This window comes from Salvelinus namaycush, chromosome 33 (genome assembly GCF_016432855.1).
Source record: "Salvelinus namaycush isolate Seneca chromosome 33, SaNama_1.0, whole genome shotgun sequence".
In the NCBI taxonomy this organism is placed as follows: Eukaryota; Metazoa; Chordata; class Actinopteri; order Salmoniformes; family Salmonidae; genus Salvelinus; species Salvelinus namaycush.
The window spans coordinates 15,509,133-15,533,194 of record NC_052339.1 but is presented as its reverse complement, the minus strand read 5'-3'; the positions used below and the strand labels follow the sequence as shown (position 1 = coordinate 15,533,194).

The 24,062-nt window shown below is 44.8% G+C and overlaps 1 protein-coding gene across 1 annotated transcript in view; it reads right to left on the bottom strand.

Moving 5' to 3' along the window:
• pde1ca (phosphodiesterase 1C, calmodulin-dependent a) overlaps positions 1-24,062 on the bottom strand; it is a 135,788-nt gene that overhangs the window by 23,914 nt on the left and 87,812 nt on the right. Inside the window, exons 5-10 of the mRNA XM_038973044.1 lie at positions 23,892-23,958; positions 19,755-19,871; positions 19,133-19,273; positions 4,665-4,765; positions 4,068-4,196; positions 1,072-1,173 (exon numbers count right to left, since the gene is read on the bottom strand). Coding sequence (XP_038828972.1) covers positions 1,072-1,173; positions 4,068-4,196; positions 4,665-4,765; positions 19,133-19,273; positions 19,755-19,871; positions 23,892-23,958 — 657 coding nt within the window. The remainder of the gene's footprint in view (positions 1-1,071; positions 1,174-4,067; positions 4,197-4,664; positions 4,766-19,132; positions 19,274-19,754; positions 19,872-23,891; positions 23,959-24,062) is intronic.

The following is a 24,062-nucleotide window of genomic DNA, read 5'->3' as shown; positions in this document are numbered from 1 at the left end:
TTTTCTTGTTTGCTTATGGCCTCATACAGATCCTTGAGTGTGGTCTTAGTGCCAGCACCGGTTTGTGGTGGAAAATAGATGGCTACGAATAATACAGATGAGAACTCTCTTGGTAGATAGTGTTGTCTACAACTTATCATCAGGTACTCTACCTCAGGCGAGCAATACATTGAGACCTCTTTAATATTAGACATCGCTCACCAGCTGTTATTGACAAATAGACACACACCCCCGCTCCTCATCTTACCAGACGTAGCTTCTCTGTCCTGCCGATGCATGGAAAATCCCGCCAGGTCTATATTATCCACGTCGTCGTTCAGCCACGACTCGATGAAACATAAGATATTACAGTTTTTATTTTCCCGTTGGTAGAGTAGTCTTGATCGTATATCATCCATTTTGTTTTCCAATGATTGCACATTGGCCAATAGAACGGATGGTAGTGGAGGTTTACTCACTCTTGTATGAATTCTCAGAAGGCAGCCCGACCTTTACCCCCTTTTCCCCCATATTTTCTTCACGCAAATGACTGGGATTTGGGCCCGTTCGTGTCGGACTCGTTAAAGAAAAGCTCTTCGTCCAGTTCAAGGTGAGTAATCGTTGTTCTGATGTCCAGAAGTTATTTTCGTCATAAGAGATGGTAGCAGCAACATTATGTACAAAATAAGTTACAAACAACGCAAAAGAACTAACAAAATAGCACAATTGGTTAGGAGCACGTAAAACGTCAGCCATCCCTTCCGGCGTCATTCTTTCAACCAAGCAGAGAAGCAGAGAAGATTGCAAGGAACAAGAGTCCAGAGAGACTATAACAGAAGTCAACAGAAGTCTAAGAAAACAACAAACATGTCTCAGCAATATTGGTCTTTTGGATATTTGATCAGAGAGACAGCAGCTTGGGGTTATTGTATTTTTGGTATCAATTAGTGCATTTATGGTAGGGCAGGCTATGGTTTAGGACAAATGTGTGGGGAGTAATTTGAACTGGCACTATAGTCTACTATAGTGAATAGAGTGCTATTTTAGATATATTGGTCTAGATAATTATAGAGCTAAATAAGAGTCACTCACGCCTCTGGCTGCTGGAGGAAGTTCTTCATGGCCTTGATCTGTTGGAAGTGACAGGACATGTCCGTGGCCAGGACCATTTCTACCACCAGCGCCCGTAGCTCTCTACGAGAGGGGGAGACATACAGACATTTTAGAGAGAGGATCAGACAGACAGACAGATGGAAAGACATGGTTAGAGGTAGATAAAAGACAGGATCAGACAGGCAGGTTAGAGAGAGGAGTGGACAGACAGACAGGTTAGAGGTAGGTTAGATAGAGGAGTGGACAGACAGGTGAGAGGTAGGTTAGAGAGAGGAGCAGACAGACAGGTTAGAGGTAGGTTAGAGAGAGGAGTGGACAGACAGAAAGGTTAGAGGTAGGTTAGAGAGAGGAGCAGACAGACAGACAGGTTAGCGGTAGGTTAGAGAGAGGAGTGGACGGACAGACAGGTTAGAGGTAGGTTAGAGAGAGGATCAGACAGACAGGTTAGAGGTAGGTTAGAGAGAGGATCAGACAGACAGGTTAGAGGTAGGTTAGAGAGAGGATCAGACAGACAGGTTAGAGGTAGGTTAGAGAGAGGAGCAGACAGACAGGTTAGAGTTAGGTTAGTGAGAGGAGCAGACAGACAGGTTAGAGGTAGGTTAGAGAGAGGATCAGACAGACAGGTAAGAGGTAGGTTAGAGAGGAGCAGACAGACAGGTTAGAGGTAGGTTAGAGAGAGGAGTGGACAGACAGGTTCAAGGTAGGTTAGAGAGAGGATCAGACAGACAGGTTAGAGGTAGGTTAGAGAGAGGATCAGACAGACAGGTTAGAGGTAGGTTAGAGAGAGGATCAGACAGACAGGTTAGAGGTAGGTTAGAGAGAGGAGCAGACAGACAGGTTAGAGGTAGGTTAGTGAGAGGAGCAGACAGACAGGTTAGAGGTAGGTTAGAGAGAGGATCAGACAGACAGGTAAGAGGTAGGTTAGAGAGGAGTGGACAGACAGGTTAGAGGTAGGTTAGAGAGAGGAGGGGACAGACAGGTTAGAGGTAGGTTAGAGAGAGGATCAGACAGACAGGTTAGAGGTAGGTTAGAGAGAGGAGCAGACAGACAGGTTAGAGGTAGGTTAGAGAGAGGAGCAGACAGACAGGTTAGAGGTAGGTTAGAGAGAGGAGCAGACAGACAGGTAAGAGGTAGGTTAGAGAGAGGAGTGGACAGACAGGTTAGAGGTAGGTTAGAGAGAGAAGCAGGCCATGTCTGTGGCCAACACCATCTCAATCAGCCAGGCACGTACACAGATAATGCACTACCTGTGCAGAGTACCTGTCCCTTTGCACTTCCAGTCTCCAAAGTGCTCTTTGTATGTTGGTATAATTTCCCCAAAACAATTTTGTCGTTGTTTTTCTGATCTGAACCCGCTGTCTGCAAGTCTTCATTAAATTGGCCCCCTGTGGTCACCGCTCGAGTTCAGTGTATAGCTAGCTACACTCTTAGAACTTAAAAGGGTTATTTGGCTGTCCTCATAGGAGAACCTTTTGAAGAACTATTTTTGGTTCGAGATAGAACCCTTTTGGGTTCCATGTAGAACCCTCTGTGTAACCCTTCCATGTAACACCCTCTGTGCTGTCCAAAATGGGTTCTCCTATGGGGACAACCAAATAACATTTTTGGAACCCTTTTTTCTAAGAGTGTACCTAGCTAGTTTGAATATCAATACCACTGCCACAGCAGCATAATTGAGCAGTTTAACAGCGTGAGTGACCTGCTAACAATCCAGTCTGGTTGGCTGATAGGCTTACGTGCAGCAGAGACACAGAAAGAGAGAAGAGGCTGCATCCCCGACCCTCAGACTCAACTCCATCCCTTCAGCCGGGATAGATGTGTCAGGGAGGGAAGGAGCAACACAGGTAGTCTGTAGCTAGCTAGCCACCATATAATGATAGCGTACTAAAATAACCACACAAGCCACTGGCCAGTCAGCCATATATCATGAATATTAAATAGTGTACGTTCATCGTCATCATAATGTTTATGACAATAAATGATTTGCAAACAAAATACATATTTTAATGATGTTAAGACAATAAATGATTTGCAAACAAAATACATATTTTAATGATGTTAAGCAAAGCATGTAGCTAATAGATCTGTGTTACATGACTATATAGTTATGAAATATGCAATTACTTTTAAATGACATAATTATGAAATTATACTATGAAGTTATAAGATTAGGGATATTAGATTATGAAGTTATTATTTAAGAGCATTGGTGATAAATCACAATCTGTAAAAAAAAGAAGGCTAATCTAGTAATCTAGCTAGCCATTTTGTTAACTGTAGCATATGGTAGCCTAATTAGTCTGCTTGCTAAGAACATTATCAGTGATCACCATGCTCTCTTTACTGGGTTATTGGTAGGCTATAGTAAAGCAATATAGGGTATAGTAATTGTTGGCTACAGTATTTCTCACAATATTCTATTCCTTTGCTCTCATTCCTGTCATATTTAGAGATAGTGTAGAGCAGAATATGTATTCCTGAAGTGACCTCCAACCTCCCTGCTCCTCAAAACGTCTTCCACTGGATCAAATCTTCAGACTGTATAGGATATACATGATAGAGGCAGAAAATGGTGCTGGGTTGGAAATAGTAATGGTAGGCTACAGTATTTATTATAATCTTCTATTTTGACTGGAATTCTGTTGGTTATTGTTAATAAGGGCAGCCTTTATTGCAGTCCAAAATAGTTTTGCAAAATACTTTACTCATCAGATTGTGCTGCTTTACCCTCTTCTCAATGACACACAAAGCATGTTAACCAAATCCTAGCAAATTATACAACAATAGCATCTATTTTGCCAATTGCTTTTATGTAATGAAATAATCAAACGAATAATTTCTCAACAAGTCTCTGACCGCGGTTTTGGGAGTTGTTTAGGAGATGTGCCTTTTTTTTGTTTGAGCACATGCCACCCAAAAGGTCTGTGCACGGCCTTGCTACCACCAGGGCCCATGACTCTCTGAGTCTCGCCTACCTCCAGTCGTCTTTGGACAGGTTGAGGAGGATGTTCATCTCGTCATCGTCCTGTAGGAGGCGGTAGGCAGCACTCACATGGTGGTTCTCCAGAACTGCACGGTCATTATACAAGATGGCCGTGCCTGACCTGAGACAACACAGTTAGGAGAGGGTAAACCATAGAAATAGTTTGATTAGAAGGGAAAGTCCGTTCTAGTAATTCTATTTCAATGTGGTAAATATAAAGCCCCTGCTCTAATCCAATACATGGTTTATTATCATCACATTTGAGTTGATCTATATGGTACTTCATGCAGTTTACATACACTGTAGCTTATAATTACCTGTTTTGCAATAAAACTCATACCTAAAGAAATGTCAGAGAGTTTTGCGATTAATTAGAACTTGTTGTGCTTTGAGGATTAGGCTCAACAATGGTCGCCGTCACAAGGCAGAGGAGGAATTAGAATAGAACTGCCATTCACGGTTTTTAATCATCCCCTCTCTAAATGCATAACAATGAGTTCCCATCCCTGTTTCGCTGCCCCAGCCTGCTTTCTCTCCCCTTACTGAGTGCTATTTTTCTGCCTGTGTTACGGCTGTCATAGTATATTACCTGGTCTGGATATGAAAGTTGTTAGTGGTCCCCGTGTGTTCGTAATCATGGACCGCAGCAGCAAAGATCATGGCAAAGATCTCCAGTTCAGTCAGCCAGTTCTAGACGAGAGAGAGAGAGAGAGAGAAGAGAGACAGAGAGACAGAGAGACAGAGAGAGAGAGAAGGATACAATTTGTAGAACGAGGAAAGCAAGAGGTGATAAAGGCAATTTGGAGGAGAACAAACAACTCGAGGAAAAACATTTCAGAAGCTGATGCTGCTGCTGATGCTGATGCATGTAACGTTAATCATAAGTGACATGTTCACGTCGCCTGCTTGCCACACACCTTAGAAAAACAAATCTATGTAAGCTTCACAATCTTCCCCCAGTCAATACATAAAACCAGACAAAACAGTTTTTACTCTTTGAAAGGATACTTCAGGATTTTGGCAATTAGCACAATGACTGGAAGTCTGTGGGTGTTTACTAGCATGCTAGCAGTTACTCATAGACATCCAGTCATTGCGCTAACGTTACTTAACATTGGCTTGCGAAACTACCTCTAACTTCCTTCATACTGGACACAGAGGTATAACAATGGTATCCACTGGTTCATCTGACTCTGGGGATGTAGATAAAGGGCATCATTGCCAAAATCCCAAAGTATCCCTTTAATTGAATATTGAATATGTTTGCATAGAGAGACATCGGAGGAGGCTGGTGGAAGGAGCTATAGGAGGACAGGCTCATTGTAATGGCTGGAATGGAATAAATGGAACGGTATCAAACACATCAAACATATAGAAACCACGTTTGACTCCGTTCCAATAACTCCATTCCTGCCATTGCAATGAGCCTGTCCTCCTATAGCTCCTCCCACCAGCCTCCTCTGAGAGACATTAGTTGATATCTAATGTTATAAATTAAATTGAGTACTTATTAAAGTTCCCTTCCCACAAAGCAACATTTTCTGCTAGGCTGTCCTGGTTCTGTAATACAAGAAGAATATTAGATTTGGTTCTCTCCCTGACTGTTTCCATTACTCCAAAATGTCTGTTGTACAGAAGTAACAGTAGCAGTAATGTTGTTATATTTCTGTGATGAAATAGATTTTTTTTTAAAGGTTAGGGATGGGCTGGAGATTTGTAGTCACTCTCAGATTCATAAGGAAGATCTCAATTGCAAACTCCTTGCTTCCTCTCTCCTCGTCTCCTTCTCAAAACCCATTAGATGAGAAAGCCAGAGGTCCCTCCCCTTTGACCTTCTCCTCCAATGGGTTTTCAGAAGAAGAGGAGGAGAGAGGATGCAAGGAGTATGTAATTTAGATTTTCCCATAGATAGAGCTATGGATGCAAGGACTGACCATCCAAAATATCCAAATAATAGTTTTAAAACTAGAATCGCTAAAGCAGTCATTTTGACTGCTCATTAATTAATGTATTTATCAAGCCCCTCCATCCTTAACTTTTCCAGAATAAGTCTATATAACACTGCCCTTATTAGAATCGTAATATTATAAACAGAACTGAAGTTAAAACCAGTTTTAGGAAGGCATGTCGTTATGTGAATGTTTTCCACTTTGTCCCTTCTACAGACAGTAGGGCCTGCTCCGCTCATTCTCCCAAAAGTGTCAGGTTCATAATCACCCTGATAATTGCCTAGAAACTGAACCTAGACTATACCCAAACTAATTTCACACATAAAACAACAGCTTAAATAAATTAGGTAAAGTATGATGGGGGAGAAAGGGGGAGAATGGGTGAGTTGATGAGCGAGGAGAAGCGGAGAATCCATAATTATGTAATCACCAATTATGAATGAAGAAAAGGGTGGCCATTCTATTGTATTGGTATATTCAAATGATAATCTCAAAATGGTATGTACCCTATATCAGTCCACCAAATCCAAGCAGTCTTATCAGTCTACTTCAACCTACTTGTAGTACACAGTGAGAGCGTACATAATTTACAATGGTAAGAAGACCAAGATGAATGGATGCCCATGCTGTGTTAGCGCTGCTACAATAGCTGAATGAAAACGACTCAGATGGTGGGGAAGAAATTCATCATAACATGATGATTATTCTTCTGATTCTGAGCCTCAGCCTAAACCTACACCCCGGAGGCCTAAAAAAGCCAGAACTGTACGTTGCGCCACCACCAAATGAAACAGTGAGACAGGAAGGAAGGGAAGGCACCGTTGGAAAAAGATCTAAATGGGACAGCAGGTGAGCGAGTGTTGGAGAATGTGGTGATGAGGCTTGTGGAACCTTACGTTGGCAAGGGGAGAAATGTCACCTTGGACAATTTCTTCACTTCACTGTCATGTAGCAAATAAAAACAAGCCTAGTCGCCACCATGAACAAAGCGAGACGGGAGCTCCCTCTTCAAAATAAGGCACCTGCACAGCCATTGTACCCCTAAAACGGCGGTGAAGAATGACAAGACAACACTCACACTATACCAATGCAAAGCAAGAAAGAATGTTTCTGTCATGATCACCATGCATCCGACAATTGCCATCGACAGGGACACAATAAAGAGAAAAACTGATCATATTTTGCAATACAACCAAAGGTATGGCAATATTACATAATATGCATCACCATAGGTGTCTTTAGGTATGTTTCTTTATTTCTATGTTTTGGCCGGGTATGGTTCTCAATCAGGGACAGCTGTCTATCGTTGTCTCTGATTGGGAACCATACTTAGGTAGCCCTTTTTCCCTCCTTTGGGTGTGGGTAGTTGACTTTGTTAGGGGCATTATAGCCCAAGTTAAGCTTCACGGCCGTTTCTATGTTTATTGTTTTGTTGGCGACATCATTATAATAAAAGTATGTCCGCTCACCACGCTGCACCTTGGTCTTCCTTGAACGACAGTCGTGACAGAACTTCCCACCACAAAAGGACCAAGCAGCGTGGTAAAAAGAAGGACTGGACATGGGATGACATCCTGGACGGCAAATGATCCTGGACATGGGAGGAGATCCTGGCCGGAAGGGATCGCCTTCCATGGGAACAGGTGGAAGCAGCCAGGAAGGCGGAGGTAGCTGGTAAAGGGGCCCATCGTTACGAGGGAACACGGCTAGCAAGGAAGCCCGAGAGGCAGCCCCCCAATTTTTTTTGGGGGGGCACACAGGGAGATTGGCGGAGTCGGGTTATAGACCTGAGCCAACTCCCCGTGCTTACCGTCGCGAGCGTCGTACTGGTCAGGCACCGTGTTATGCGGTGGAGCATGTTCACAGCCCGGTGCGCTACCTTCCAGCTCCCCGAATTGGCCGGGCTAGAGTGGGCATCCAGCCAGGTCGGAGGGTGCCGGTTCAGCGCATCTGGCCGCCAGTACGTCTCTACGGTCCAGGATATCCTGCGCCGGCTCTGCGCACTGTGTCTCCGGTGTGTCTGCACAGCCCAGTGCGTCCTGTGCCTGCGCCCCACACGTGCCGGGCCAAAGTAACCATCCAGCCAGGACGGGTTGTGCAGGCTCTACGCTCGAGACCTCCAGTGCGCCTCCACGACCCAGTGTATCCTGTGCCCGCTCCCAGAACCAGGCCTCCTCTATGTCTTCCCAGCCTGGTGAGTCCTGTGCCTGCTCCCAGAGCCAGGCCTCCTGAGTGTCCCTCCAGTCCGAAGCCTCCAGTGATGCTCCATGGCAAGAAGCCTCCAGTGATGATCCATGGCAAGAAGCCTCCAGTGATGATCCATGGCACGAAGCCTCCAGTGATGATCCATGGCAAGAAGCCTCCAGTGATGATCCATGGCACGAAGCCTCCAGTGATCCATGGCAACAAGCCTCCAGTGATGATCCATGGCACGAAGCCTCCAGTGAGGAGTCATGGCACGAAGCCTCCAACGGCGGCCTCCAGTCAGGAGCCTCCAGCGACGGCCTCCAGTCCGAAGCCTCCAGCGACGGTCTCCAGTCCGGAGCCTCCAGCGACGGTCTCCAGTCCGGAGCCTCTAGCGACGGACCCCATTCCGGGGACCGCAACGAGGGTGCCCAGTCCGGGGCCCGCAGCGAGGGTGCCCAGTCCGGGGCCCGCAGCGAGGGTGCCCAGTCCGGGGCCCGCAGCGAGGGTGCCCAGTCCGGGGCCCGCAGCGAGGGTGCCCAGTCCGGGGCCTGCAACGAGGGTGCCCAGTCCGGGGCCAGCTGCGAGGGTGCCCAGTCCGGGGCCAGCTACGAGGGTCCCCAGTCCGGGGCCCGCAACAAGGGTCCCCAGTCCGGGGCCCGCAACGAGGGTGCCCAGTCCGGGGCCCGCAACGAGGGTGCCCAGTCCGGGGCCAACTGCGAGGGTGCCCAGTCCGGGGCCCGCAGCGAGTTTGCCCAGTCCGGGGCCAGCTACGAGGGTGCCCAGTCCGGGGCCCGCAGCGAGGTTGCCCAATCCGGGGCCAGCTACGAGGGTCTCCAGTCCGGGGCCAGCTACGAGGGTCCCCAGTCCGGGGCCCGCAACGAGGGTGCCCAGTCCGGGGCCAACTGCGAGGGTGCCCAGTCCGGGGCCCGCAGCGAGTTTGCCCAGTCCGGGGCCAGCTACGAGGGTCCCCAGTCCGGGGCCAGCTACGAGGGTCCCCAGTCCGGGGCCTGCAACGAGGGTCCCCAGTCCAGGGCCCACAACGAGAGTGCCCCGTCCGGGGCCCGCAACGAGGGTGCCCAGTCCGGGGCCCGCAACGAGGGTGCCCAGTCCGGGGCCCGCAGCGAGGTTGCCCAGTCCGGGGCCAGCTACGAGGGTCCCCAGTCCGGGGCCCGCAACGAGGGTCCCCAGTCCAGGGCCCGCTACGAGGGTCCCCAGTCCGGGGTCGGCGACGAGGGTCCCCGCACCAGAGGTGCCACCAAAGTGGGGTGAGCCAGAGGTAGAGCGGGGTCGGCGTCCCGCACCTGAGCCGCCACCGCGGATAGATGCCCACCCAGACCCTCCCCTATAGGTTCAGGTTTTGCGGCCGGAGTCCGCACCTTTGGGGGGGGGGGGGGGGGGGGGGGGGGGTACTGTCACGCCTTGACCTTAGAGAGCCTTTTTATGTCTCTATTTGATTTGGTCAGGGTGTGATTTGGGGTGGGCATTCTATGTTTTCTATTTCTATGTTTCTTTATTTCTATGTTTTGGCCGGGTATGGTTCTCAATCAGGAACAGCTGTCTATCATTGTCTCTGATTGGGAACCATACTTAGGTAGCCCTTTTTCCCTCCTTTGGGTGTGGGTAGTTGACTTTGTTAGGGGCATTATAGCCCAAGTTAAGCTTCACGGCCGTTTCTATGTTTATTGTTTTGTTGGCGACATCATTATAATAAAAGTATGTCCGCTCACCACGCTGCACCTTGGTCTTCCTTGAACGACGGTCGTGACAATAGGCCAATATACTGTAGATAACCTTATGCAATGCATTATGCTCTTCTGTATAACACATGTTGTTTTTCCTATGGGAAAATAATCATAATGTTTTCTACTCTATTTTGGTTCCTAAGTAGGTGTGGATGTTTTGGATCAGATGGCACGCTGGCCTGTTGCGGCGTTCTACAACATGCTTGATTTAGCTGTTATCAACATGTGTATTGTTTAAGCTGTTTAAGCAGTTCATGAACAGCACCATGCCCAGGAAAGACTTGAACATGAGTCTAGCATACGGGCTACATGAGAGATATATGAGCGCCAAGGCAGCAACAAAGATTCAAAGATTCCACGCGAGCCTTTGCGTGAGGCAAGATGCAGAAAGAACAGAAACCAAGAAACCCATGTCACCTGCTAGCGATGTGCTTGTTTGAAGTGTGTCAAGACAGTAAAAGTGGCAAAGATTTGTGTTTACTGTTAGGACAAGGGATAACCGCTCAATGAAATCCAACTAATGCCATTGCGTGTAAACACAGACCATTTAAGCACAAGCTGTCATATCGAAACTTATGTTCATTATAATATAATTTGGGCTGATTTGAACTATTTATCAAGCACACTTGACCCTTATGATGATGTTTAGGCTACTGTTTTCATCATTTGACCACGCATTTTGCTGACCTAGCATGGGTCTTTGTGGTTGTTACCATGTTCAAACACATATGGTTTCTGTTTCATAGTTGTAACAAAGGCACTCCACACAGGTGAAAGAGCGCCATCAACCCACACCTTGGCAAAATGGCGGACGGAAGACAGGGTGGTGCGGCAGGTGCCGCTTCTCATTCGAATGCTGTAATTTTATCTAAACCATCAGGTGTACGCCGACCCCAGCTAAGTAACTCATGCAAAGAGTTAAAGCGCAATTATGTGTTTTATCTCCAGTACTCTGCCATGATTGTCAGTTATGTAGCTGTTCTACTGATAATCTCAGTGCGTCCTTGCTGGGATGACACAATCAATCTACTACCGGAGAATATTAACACCAAACACATTGGTTCACCGTTCCACGGGAGCGGACAGTACACAGCATACCATAATGTTCTGAATAATGGCCAAGTATACCTCGCTCCTTATTCTACTGAACCGCTTAGGCGCAACAAACACAAGTCCAACATTTATCGGAAACTGTTAAACTACCTGTTCGCTACCCTCCTGCTCTCCGGGGATGTGCAGCTCAATCCTGGGCCCAGCATCACCGAGCCAGCGATAAGCACCGGAGTGGAGGGCGGTGGATGGCCTCGTCCACTGGTCGTCGCCGCTGTGGAGGTGGGTGAGTGCTATGGTCCTGTGGTTTCTCTCGACTCACCCGGCTCCAGGATAGATTTTGACTCTTCAAACATACCAAAGTCGCTATATGCGATCCCTGACTCTGCTTCTGGTACGCAAGCTGTTTTAATTAGTTCCCCGCATCCAGTGCAGGCGGGAGGGATTGTTAATTGCGCTACCGAACTGCCCCTAATCAAAACGAAACAAAACGGCCTAAACCCAGCCGTCAGAAAACACAGAAAATTTAACTTTTTTCAATGTGTCAATCACTCTCGAGTCATCTGGGACCCACGAGCTAAGCCCAAGGGACTACTAGGGGGGCACTTGAACATTCGTAGTGTCATTCCAAAAAGTGATCAAATTCAACATCTACTCACAGACTCCAACCTTGACTTTCTCTGCCTCTCAGAGACATGGCTCCATAAAAACTCTCCATCTGCTGCTTTGATTGTGCCTGGCTACAATGTTTTCAGGAGAGACAGGACTGAAGGAAGAGGAGGGGGTGTGATGATTTACATTAAAGAACATATCCGATGTAAACAAATTGAGTGGTCATGTGATAATGAACTAGAATGTATTGGCCTGAACATTACACTGTCTCCCCAAATGTCTTTTACCCTCATTGGAATGTATAGGCCACCTTCCACCAAAAGTGTGTTTTTTGATCAGTTTAATAACATGCTTAGGGAATGTGATTTTGGGAAAGAGGTCATCTTAATGGGAGATTTTAACATTAATTATGAAGACAAGTGTTGTAGGAAAACCCTCAAACGGATCACTAATACCTTTGACCTTACACAGCTAGTTAAAGGGCCAACCAGGGTGACTTGTTGCTCTAAAACACAGATTGATTTGGTGTTCAGTAATAAACCAGAGAGAGTGACTAAATCATTCAATATGGTTACTGGGCTATCTGATCATAATCTGACACTTATAGCCAGAAAGCTGTCTAAGAGCAGGTTTAACCTCTCTACTGTTAGAAAGCCTGATCAACTAAGAATACCTAAGAGTGAATTAAGCTATTTTGAAAACGCAATTAAGGGAATTAACTGGAATGATCTCTTGTCCTATGCAGACGTGGAAGCTGATAGTCAAGTTTTTCTATCCACAATCCAGACTACATTAAATGGTTTCCTAAAGAAAATCAAATCCAAACCTGGCCAAAAGAGCACTCTTCCTTGGCTAAATGGAGAAGTCTGGAAATTGATGAAGGAACGAGATTATTATCTAAAAATAGTCCTAAGATCCAAATTAGAGCATGACAGACGTAGGTTTACCATGTTGAGAAATAAGGTGATGAAATAAATCAGAAAGGCCAAGGCAAACTTTTTTATTAACATAATTGGTGAAGCAAAGGGAAATTCTAAACTGATCTGGGAGAATCTAAAAAAGTTAACAGGGAAAGACCATAGTAACACTGCAAAAAGACTAGAAATCATGGTGAATAACAATCTAACACAGGATGCAGTCGAAATAGCAATAGCCTTCAATTCCTACTTTATTGACTCTGTCAGGGTACTGACACAGAACCCCTCCACTGGTTTCTTGGGCTCAGTGCTAGTAAATGATGCTCAACCTGTCTTCATCATAAGGGAGGTTTCTGAGTCAAAGGTGGACAAGGTGATTAGCTCACTAAAGAACTCTAAAGCCAAAGATGTGTTTGGGATGGACTCTACCTTTCTTAAAAACTACAAAGAGTCACTCATTGGCCCCATTACTAAGGTCACCAACACATCTATTGGTCTCGGGGTGTTTCCAAGGGTATGGAAGTCGGCCATAATAACGGCCATCTTTAAATCAGGCGACCCTGCTGACGTGAGTAACTACAGGCCCATTAGTATACTACCTGTGGTGTCAAAGGTTGTTGAAAAGTGTGTAGCAGAACAACTGATTGCCCACCTCAACAACAGCCCCTTCACATTACATTCCATGCAGTTTGGCTTCAGAGCGAAACACTCCACAGAAACGGCCAACTGCTTTCTTCTGGAAAATGTGAAGTCCAAGATGGACAAAGGGGGCGTTGTTGGGGCTGTGTTTCTGGACCTAAGGAAGGCTTTTGATACTGTTAACCATGAGATTCTCATCACAAAATTGTCCAAGTTCAACTTTTCCCCCGATGCCTTGAGATGGATGAAATCATACCTTGAAGGCAGAACTCAGTGTGTCAGAGTGAGCAATGAGCTGTCGCCCACTCTTAGCTATGATGTGGGTGTGCCCCAAGGGTCAATACTGGGGCCCCTCCTGTTCAGCCTGTACATTAATGATCTGCCTTCTGTCTGTACTGGGTCTGAAGTTCAAATGTATGCAGATGATACAGTGATATATGTGCATGCAAAGAGCAAACAACAAGCTGCACAAGAACTCACTACTGTAATGGTCCAGGTTACAAAGTGGCTCAGTGACTCGTGTTTGCATCTCAATGTGAAAAAAACTGTTTGCATGTTCTTCACAAAGAGGGCAACAGATGCTACTGAGCCAGATGTCTATGTGTCAGGGGAGAAGCTCCAGGTGGTATCTGATTTTAAGTACCTTGGCATCATACTTGATTCCAACCTCTCTTTTAAAAAGCATGTGAAAAAGGTAATTCAAATAACCAAATTCAACCTAGCTAATTTCCGATTTATACGAAATTGTTTGACTACAGAGGTAGCAAAACTGTACTTCAAATCTATGATACTCCCCCACTTAACATACTGCTTGACTAGTTGGGCCCAAGCTTGCTGTACAACAGTAAGACCTATTCAGTCTGTCTACAAACAGGCTTGATAGGAAGCCCAATAGCCATCATCACTGTCACATCCTCAGAAAGCATGAGCTCCTGAGTTGGGAAAATCTTGTGCAATACACCGACGCATGTCTTGTATTCAAGATCCTAAATGGCTTGGCTCCCCCTCCACTCAGTACTTTTGTTAAACAGAAAACCCAAACATATGGCAGCAGATCTACAAGGTCTGCCATGAGAGGTGACTGTATAGTTCCCCTAAGGAAAAGCACCTTTAGTAAATCCGCTTTCTCTGTGAGAGCTTCCCATGTCTGGAATACACTGCCATCAGACACACATAACTGCACCACATATCACACTTTCACAAAATGCTTGAAGACATGGCTAAAGGTCAATCAGATTTGTGAACATGGTCCCTAGCTGTGTGTTGCCGCTTTCCATGTCTGTTGTCTGTAACTTGTGAGGTGTGGAAACACTTTGTTGCTTTTATGAATTTTGTCTTACTGCTTTTTGTTCTATGTTGCTCTGTCTGTATGCTACGTCTTGCTTGTCCTATGTTGCTATGTCTGTATGCTATGTCTTGTTCTATGTTGCTATTGTCTATATTGTAATTGTTTTTAATAACCTGCCCAGGGACTGCGGTTGAAAATTAGCCGGCTGGCTAAAACCGGCACTTTTACTGAAACGTTGATTAATGTGCACTGTCCCTGTAAAAATAAACTCAAACTCAAACTCAAATACTACTTATTGAACAGTTTAATTTTTGTGTTTTTTTATTTTACATACAGCCTACAGTAACATAGACTAATGAAAATGCTATTTTGTTATTTGAAACGGGGGGAAAATGCATTCTAATGTTACCTAACACCTTCATGAACACAACCAAATTATTATTTGAAGGATAGCATATATGAAATGTATTAATTACACTGTTAGAATGTTGCAGTCAGAATGACCCTCTGAGGCCCAGCGGTTCTAGTGTTAACCATGCTTTGAGGCTATATAGAGTTTGTTTACATTTACTTTGCTAACAAACATTGGAGTAAAACAAACTTCGATTTTGGATTTTGACAGGGTACATTTTTAAGTTATAATCTTCAATAATCAATAAGTATGTATTAAAAGTAAAAAATGATGTAGCTACTGCTGATTGCCCCTTAATCCTTTTTGTAAACTACAACTCTTCTCTTTTTACACTGTCCTTCATAGCTTTATTAACTCACACTTGCTTTTACATGATTTCATGTCTTAATATGCAGGCTCTAAGCAGTAAAAGTTGATTTTACGGCATTTGTTGGCAATTTGAAATGATTTTATGACAGAGACAGCGGCTTTATGGTTATTATGAATGTGCTGCATCCACATTTTGATAACAGTGATGATTCCAGCAACTCATAAACCCTGTTGACAGTTTTACAGGCTTTCTTGTGGATTTAAAGGTGTCAGAGAGAGAGCTCCAAAAACCAAGCTGTCATTTCGGGCACCCAGCCAGGCTATGGTTTCTTCCCAAATGACACCCTACTCCCTTTGTAGTGCACTACTTTTTACAAGGGCATATAGGGCTCTGGTTAAAAGTATTGCTCTACAGTATGTAAGGAATAGGGCACCATTTGGGACAAAATCTATGCCACCCCTGAGTGGGGACATACTAAAAAATAAATATGCTTTTGCCAGCACATTGATTGGACCAATGAGGATCCAATGGGGCAATGTGTAAGCGGCACATTTGGAATCAAACCAATGGGAATCCAACCGCTACAAGGGTGACTATGACATCTTTCATGGATCATAACCCTTGCCCCTCACATCATCATTCACACATCCACACATCATCAGCCATGAATCATCCGAAAGACCATTAAACAGTTACATATCACTGGGTGGTTAATGACCGGGCAGCAGGGAGGTGACAGAAATGAATACCCAACAGTCAGGAGAGATTAACTCAGGACCAGGATCAATGAAGTCTCAGTGGGGAGCATATCATGTGGTCAGAGAGAGAGCGATGCGGGGAGAGAGAAAGCAACAACTTCCTGGACAAAACATTTCACTGTAATAGTAAAGGTGTAAACTTCGCAGTATATTTGCCCCTCAGCTTCACCATCATATTTAAAAAGCAGACAGCCTAGGAAAATGAACAACAATAACAAATGGTTTGATGAAGAATGCAAAAAACTAAGAAAGAAATTGAGAAACCGATCCAACCAAAAACATAGAGACCCAGAAAACCTGAGTCTACACCTTCACTATGGTGAATCACTAAAACAATACAGAAATACACTACAGAAAAAGAAGTAACAGCACGTCAGATATCAGCTCAATGTAATTGAAGAATCCATAGCATGTAACCACTTCTGGGAAATTTGGAAAACACTAAACAAACAACAACACAAAGAGTTATTATCCAAAACGGAGATACATGTATATGGATTAACCAATTCTCCAATCTTTTTGGCCCTATAACAAAGAACAAACAGCAAAACATATACATGATAAAATACAAATCTTAGAATCAACTATTAAAGACTACCATATCCCACTTGATTCTACAATTACATTAAATGAACTACAGGACAAAATACAAACCCTCCAACCCAAAAAGGCCTGGGGTGTTGATGGTATCCTAAATTAAATGATAAAATATGCAGACACGAATTCCAATTGGCTATACTTAAACTTTTTAACATCATCCTCAGCTCTGGCATCTTCCCCAATATTTGGAACCAAGGACAGATCACCCCAATCCACAAAATTGGAGACAAATTTGACCCCAATAACTACCGTGGCATATGTGTCAACAGCAAACTTAGTAAAATCCTCTGCATTACCATTAACAGCAGACTCTTACATTTCCTCAGTGAAAACAATGTACTGGGCAAATGTCAAATTAGATTTTTACCAAATTACTGTACGACAGACCACGTTTTCACCCTGCACACCCTAATTAACAAACAAACAAACAAACAAACAAGCAAAGTCTTCTCATGCTTTGTTGATTTCAAATGTTTTTTTAAACTCAATTTGGCATGAGGTTCTGCTATAAAAATGGATGAAAAGCAGTGATGGGAAAAAACATATGACATTATAAAAAATACATGTACACAAACAACAAGTGTGCGGTTCAAATTGGCAAACAACAAACACATTTCTTTCCACAGGGACATGGGGTGAGACAGGGATGCAGCTTGAGCCTAAACATCAGCGCCACAGGTAACTTCCACAAAGCTGTGAACAATCTGGGAGACAATGCAAGATGGGCCATCAAAAGGAACATAACATTTGACACTCTTATTAGGATCTGGCTAAAAATACTTGAATCAGTTATAGCACCAATTGCCCTTTATTGTTGTGAGATCTGGAGTCTGCTCACCAACCAAGAATTCACCAAATAAGACAAACACTAAATTGAGACTGCAAAAATATACTCAGTGTACTACGTAAAACACAAAATAATGCATGCAGAGCAGAATTAGGCCGATACCCGCTAATTATCAAAATCCAGAAAAAAGCTGTTAAATTCTACAACCACCTAAAAAGAAGCAATTCGCAAACCTTCCATAACAAAGCCATCACCTACAGAGAAATAAACCTGGAGAAGAGCCCCCTAAGCAAGCTGGACAGCAACACAATTAGACCCAACTAAATCATGAGAAAAGATAATTATTTGACAAATTGTAAATCATTAACAAAAATACTGCTATTTGGCGCTAAACAGAGAGTACACAGTGGCAGAATACCTGACCACTGTGACTGACCCAAAATTAAGGAAAGCTTTGACTATGTGCAGATTCAGTAAGCATAGCCTTGCTATTGAGAGAGGCCGCCGTAGGCAGACCTGGCTCTCAAGAGAAGACAGGCTATGTGCACACTGCCCACAAATGTAAGGGGAAATTGAGATGCACTTCCTAACCTCCTGGCAAATGTATGACCATATTAGAGATTCATATTTCCCTCAGATTACACAGGCCCACAAAGAATTCAAAAACAATAAAAATGTTCATAAACTCTCATATCTTTTGGGAGAAATACCACAGTGTGCCATCACAGCAGCAAGATTTTTGACTTGTTGCCACAAGAAAAAGGGAAACCAGTGAAGAACAACCACCATTGTAAATACAACTGATATTTATGTTTATTTATTTTCCCTTTTGTATTTTAACTATTACTTACTTACTTAATAGTTTACTTAATTCTCCATACTGGCCAATAATTATAGTGCCAATTCTGATAGGCTAATAACTAGTTGGCTAATTGTTACCCATGAAAGGAAGCTAGGCTAGAGAGTAAGCATTTTAGCCAAGTCGCCAACGATCTGGCCTTAAGGGCCATGTACTTATAATCTCCACCCGGCACAGCCAGAAGAGGACTGGCCACCCCTCAGAGCCTGGTTCCTCTCTAGGTTTCTTCCTAGGTTCCTGCCTTTCTAAGGAGTTGTTCCCAGCCACCGTGCTTCTACATCTGCATTGCTTGCTGTTTGGGGTTTTAGGCTGTGTTTCTGTATAAGCACTTTGTGACATCTGCTGATGTAAAAATGACCTTATAAATACATTTGATTTGATTCAGGACAACACAAACTAAAAGCGTGCACTGTATGACATAGACCGTTTCAGCAACATGAAAGAGAGGAGGATGGCATTGGCGCTTCTCTACAAGTAGGGTGAGTCAACCTGTTTTTTTTCTACTTTTTTTTTTCTACACACACACACACACACACACACACACACACACACACACACTCAACGATATGGCCTGAAGGCAGGAGGGTAGCTGCTGACTGACTGACTCAACGATATGGCCTGAAGGCAGGAGGGTGGCAGCTGACTGACTGACTCTACGACATGGCCTGCAGGCAGGAGGGTAGCTGCTGACTGACTGACTCAACGATATGGCCTGCAGGCAGGAGGGTGGCAGCTGACTGACTGACTCTACGACATGGCCTGCAGGCAGGAGGGTGGCAGCTGACTGACTGCCTCCATGGCGTCATAAATGCAGCTGATAGAGTGTGGGTCAGACTTAATCAAACAAGAATACTGCAGGTACCCTCCTGTGGACACACACACACACACATGCACGCACACGCACGTAAAGCAAGCAGACACACACATGAAAATAAAATGTCTCTTACCACCATGCCTGTCTTCAACAATAGATAGTGTACTGTCTGAGTGACATCTGCAGCATGCATCAGGTTATGGTAGGGATTCTTATGTTTGCTGTAGCCCACCTCCAAGGCTTCCACAAAGGACACCAGGGCAGAGATAGGAATCTGAACAACAAACGAAAACAACAGAGCTCAGCCAGTGACCTGAGGGAAATCTCTCATTCTGGCTCTTACACAGATTGGCTTTTCTCATTTAAAAAGTTCCTTCCTCTCATCGCCTCCTGTCCTTCATTTTAGCTATCTGAAATAGTTGACCGGCCTAATGATGAGCTTCAACCATATTGTGTTCACCAAGTATTTTCCAATCAGTGAAGATGAAGGGGAGGAGGAGAGAACATTTTTATTTAAGCAATTGATTCCCTTCTCCCTGAGCAAAAATGGTTAAATGGGTATTTGTTGCTATGCATTTATCAACACAGACTTTGATATCCTTGTGATGCAGGTCCAGATAGTCATACAACCTCTGAGACCTTCTGATTCAATGGAATTAAAATCGACTGAAAAGAACGTCACTCATCAATGCCCACAGGGGGGTAGATAAGGGAGTGGGAGAGAATGAGATGCGGTCCTGTTCTGATCAGCTTACCTTGAAGCGATTGATGAGGTCATATCTTGTGAGCAGCTCGTAGAATATGAATTTCAACGCGTGGTCCCCACTCGCGTCATTCAGGGCAAACACGTCAAATGACCACATGTCCACGTGCTGTGAGAGGAAGTCATTGTCAGAACAAGTATTGAAAGACAATATGAAATCTGAATGTCTCTGTAAAGGAAATAACTGAGGAGGAGCAGGGAGGGGTATCTGATAAAATGAAAATGGTGTGCATCTCATGCATTTTATTTTCCTTTATATTGCTATATTCAAGTATTATTTCACAATAAATTCACCTTATTGAAAGCCTGCATGACCATTTGAAAAGCATAGAGCCTAAATCAGAATACATTAAGGGTCAGAAGGCAGTAGGCATGTTTTTACATCAGACGTTATTTCTAGTTTGTTTGATGATACAGTATGTTACATGAGTTTAAAGCCAGGGGCTGTTAGGAGTCATAACATGAACCTCAGTAATAACGAACAAGAACAGAATCCCCATGTACAGCTAAAGGTGAGTTATAAATCGGACTATTCTCTCTCTACCTTACTCTCCCCCCTTCTCTCTCCATCACTCCCCATTCTCTCTCTACCTTACTCCCCCTTTCTCTCTCCATCACTCCCCATTCTCTCTCTACCTTACTCTCCCCCTTCTCTCTCCATCACTCCCCATTCTCTCTCTGCCTTACTCCCCCTTTCTCCCTCCATCACTCCCCATTCTCTCTCTACCTTACTCCCTCTTTCTCTCTCCATCACTCCCCATTCTCTCTCTACCTTACTCTCCCCCCTTCTCTCTCCATCACTCCCCATTCTCTCTCTGCCTTACTCCCCCTTTCTCTCTCCATCACTCCCCATTCTCTCTCTACCTTACTCCCCCTTCTCTCTCCATCACTCCCCATTCTCTCTCTACCTTACTCCCCCCTTCTCTCTCCATCACTCCCCATTCTCTCTCTACCTTACTCCCCCCTTCTCTCTCCATCACTCCCCATTCTCTCTCTGCCTTACTCCCCCTTTCTCTCTCCATCACTCCCCATTCTCTCTCTACCTTACTCCCTCTTTCTCTCTCCATCACTCCCCATTCTCTCTCTACCTTACTCCCCCTTTCTCTCTCCATCACTCCCCATTCTCTCTCTACCTTACTCACCCTTTCTCTCTCCATCACTCCCCATTCTCTCTATCTTACTCCCCCCTTCTCTCTCCATCACTCCCCATTCTCTCTCTACCTTACTCCCTCTTTCTCTCTCCATCACTCCCCATTCTCTCTATACCTTACTCCCCCTTTCTCTCTCCATCACTCCCCATTCTCTCTCTACCTTACTCCCCCTTTCTCTCTCCATCACTCCCCATTCTCTCTCTACCTTACTCCCCCTTTCTCTCTCCATCACTCCCCATTCTCTCTATACCTTACTCCCCCTTTCTCTCTCCATCACTCCCTATTCTCTCTACCTTACTCCCCCATTCTCTCTCCATCACTCCCCATTCTCTCTCCTTCTATCCCCCATTGCCTCTCACTCCCTCTCTTTCCATCACTCCCCATTCTCTCTCTCTCTCCCCATTCTCTCTCCCTCCCTCCCTCCCCCATCTCTCTCTCTCATTCTCTATACAACTCCCTCCCTCCCTCAATCCCTCCCTCTCTCTCTCTTTCCAACAAAGTTCTGTGGAGTTCTTCTGACATGTCTGTTGCAGGGGCCATTTGAATTACAACACATTAAAGATTTAAATCTTTAAATTGGAAGTTTTCGCCTGCTCTCCATCTCTGTCTCCCGCCACTGGCTTACACAGCCTGCAGGCATACTGAAAGAGAGAGATGGAGATGGAGAGAGAAAGAGGGATGGGCTGGAGCGAGCGAAAAAGACAGAGGGAGAAAGAGAGAGAGGAACTGAGAGAGAGAGAGAGAGCCAGCCAGCCAGCCAGCCAGCCAGCCAGCCAGCCAGCCAGCCAGCCAGCCAGCCAAGCCAGCCAGCCAGCCAAGCCAGCCAGCCAGCCAGCCAGCCAGCCAGCCAGCTAGCTAGCTAGCTAGCTCAAAGATGACTAAGCCAAGTTGTCCAGTCTCCGTGTGAATCAACCAATGACAGGTCAGGACAGCAGGCTGAATACAGAAGGAACGGGGGTAAGCAGTCAACAGAGCTTTTCATTTCAACACTGTGTTATTTAGCGGTTTTAGAGTAGAATAAGAAGAAAATAGCTTTGTGAGATAGCTGGAAGAAATCTAATAACAGTCAAGCCAGCCAGTGAATGATTCATAAGGTGAGGCATGATAATATCACATCATCGGTAAGGATTGTTGCCAGCCAGGTGCGGCCTGGGTCAAGAGTTTGGTCCTGGCATTTTATCCACACCAGCCAACAAGTCTGTTAAAATAGGACTACAGATGTAATTGTATTTTATACCCATGTATTGATCCAACAGTAAATGTTATTTCCAAACAAGAAACGTTGCAGTTGTAGGCGCGGCACTCCATATCCCAAAGACATATCAAATATCTTGGGTGTAAAATACATAGTTGCTATTGAGCTGAATATTGAGTGTTGAGAAAGAAATGCCTACAGAAAGCTGAGACCCTCCTCTCTTCGGCAGGGACAAGGGGACGAAGCTCCCAAGCGGTGTTTTTCCCTCAATTGCATTTTGAAATGTTATATGGTCAGAACACATCTTTCTCTCGAGCGCAGGCACAGGGGCAGGGCAGACACTTTCATTACAGGAATCATGAGGATAATGCACCAGATTATAGTTTTAGCCACCCAAAAAATAGGACGTTTTGAGTGAGGTGACAATGTAGAATTAGCTCTTTCTACGTTTATAGGCACCCATTCATTTTATTTTTACGATCCATGATCTAGACTGTCTGATGACAGAGTCTGAGCAGGTATTTTTGCTGATGCCGCATTTTACTTTGAAAGTGAGTTTGTGTGACCTCAGCTCACTCTTTTAGAAAACCAGGCTGGCTCATTGTGGGAGGGGGGGGGCCGGCCGTTGCCCACTGATTAGTATAACATAAACATTTTTTGGATGTGTGTCAATTTTGACCAGCCCACCTAACAACAAAACAATTCCAGCCCATCTGGCATTTACCAGAATTGCCAGATGGCCAATCCCCCATGCTATCAGGACATTGGTCTAAACTGTACAGGGTTGGTCCAGTAAGTTTATGACACAGAGTCCTGGTTTTCTATTCTACAGGCTTTTCCTGGTTTAGTATGGATTCTGACCTGTCAAGGTTTAGGTTAACGGTTGTTGTACAGTTTTGTATAGTTATGAAATAGAAGCAGTGCATGTCATGAGACAGTTAAGTTCATCTTACTGATGGGGAAGGAACAGGGTGTTGAACCCAAACCCCACGAGAGACCACATATGTCATAATTTATGATGTGCATAAAACAAAACACACTATTGACCTCTAATTGACCTCTGTGCCTCTGAGCAACCAGTTAGGGTTACCCAGATGGTTAGGTGCTGTGTGTGTGTGTGTGTCCGTGCAAGCATATGTGTGTGTGTGTGTCTGTGTGTGTGTGTGTGTGACGATAGCAGAGAAAGAGAGAGATCTACTTTATCATCACACCAGATTAAACAGATCAAACAAAACTCTAATTCGGTCATCTCTCTCTGCAGATGAAGAGTCATTACGTCATGGGCATGAAAACATGGCACGCTACGCCACTATTACACAGCAATAACAACACGTTACATGAAAATCCCTTCTATAAGATCAGCAGTGTATTAATACCTTGTGTTCTTTTGCATGTGAATAGGTCCTGCTTTCAGTAACCGGGACACAAATGATTACTCATTACAAGACAGCCATTAGTAAAAATAGTAAAAATAGTAAAAATAAATTGTATTTTTGTCAAATGCTGCTTTTACCCCCATGTATTCTGGCATCGGAGGAGAATGACTTGAAATGAAAGCATGCGGCCTGTATGTACTGTGATTCTACACATATCTACTCCATCATATACTGTGTATGAAATAGGGTGAAGTTGTGAATGATGTAGGGTTTTATCTCGGTTGCCCTGGCCTGTTTGGCGTAACGCAGGCCTGACCCTCTCTCCCCTCCACCCCGTTGGACTATCTCAGACTTCCCCCTGCATTGTTGGCCTATCGCCGCCCTTGCCAGGCTGCGGTTCATAATACCTTGAGCACCGTGATCACGCTGGGCGGATAGCTTAATCCCACCATGTTGGACGTCCGGCGGTACATCCTGTCAGGGAGAGATAACACACACACACACACACACACAATGTTAGGACACCCAGAGAGCCAAGGACCACTGATTGGTGGAGGTGGACGTGGGGAGATGGCTCG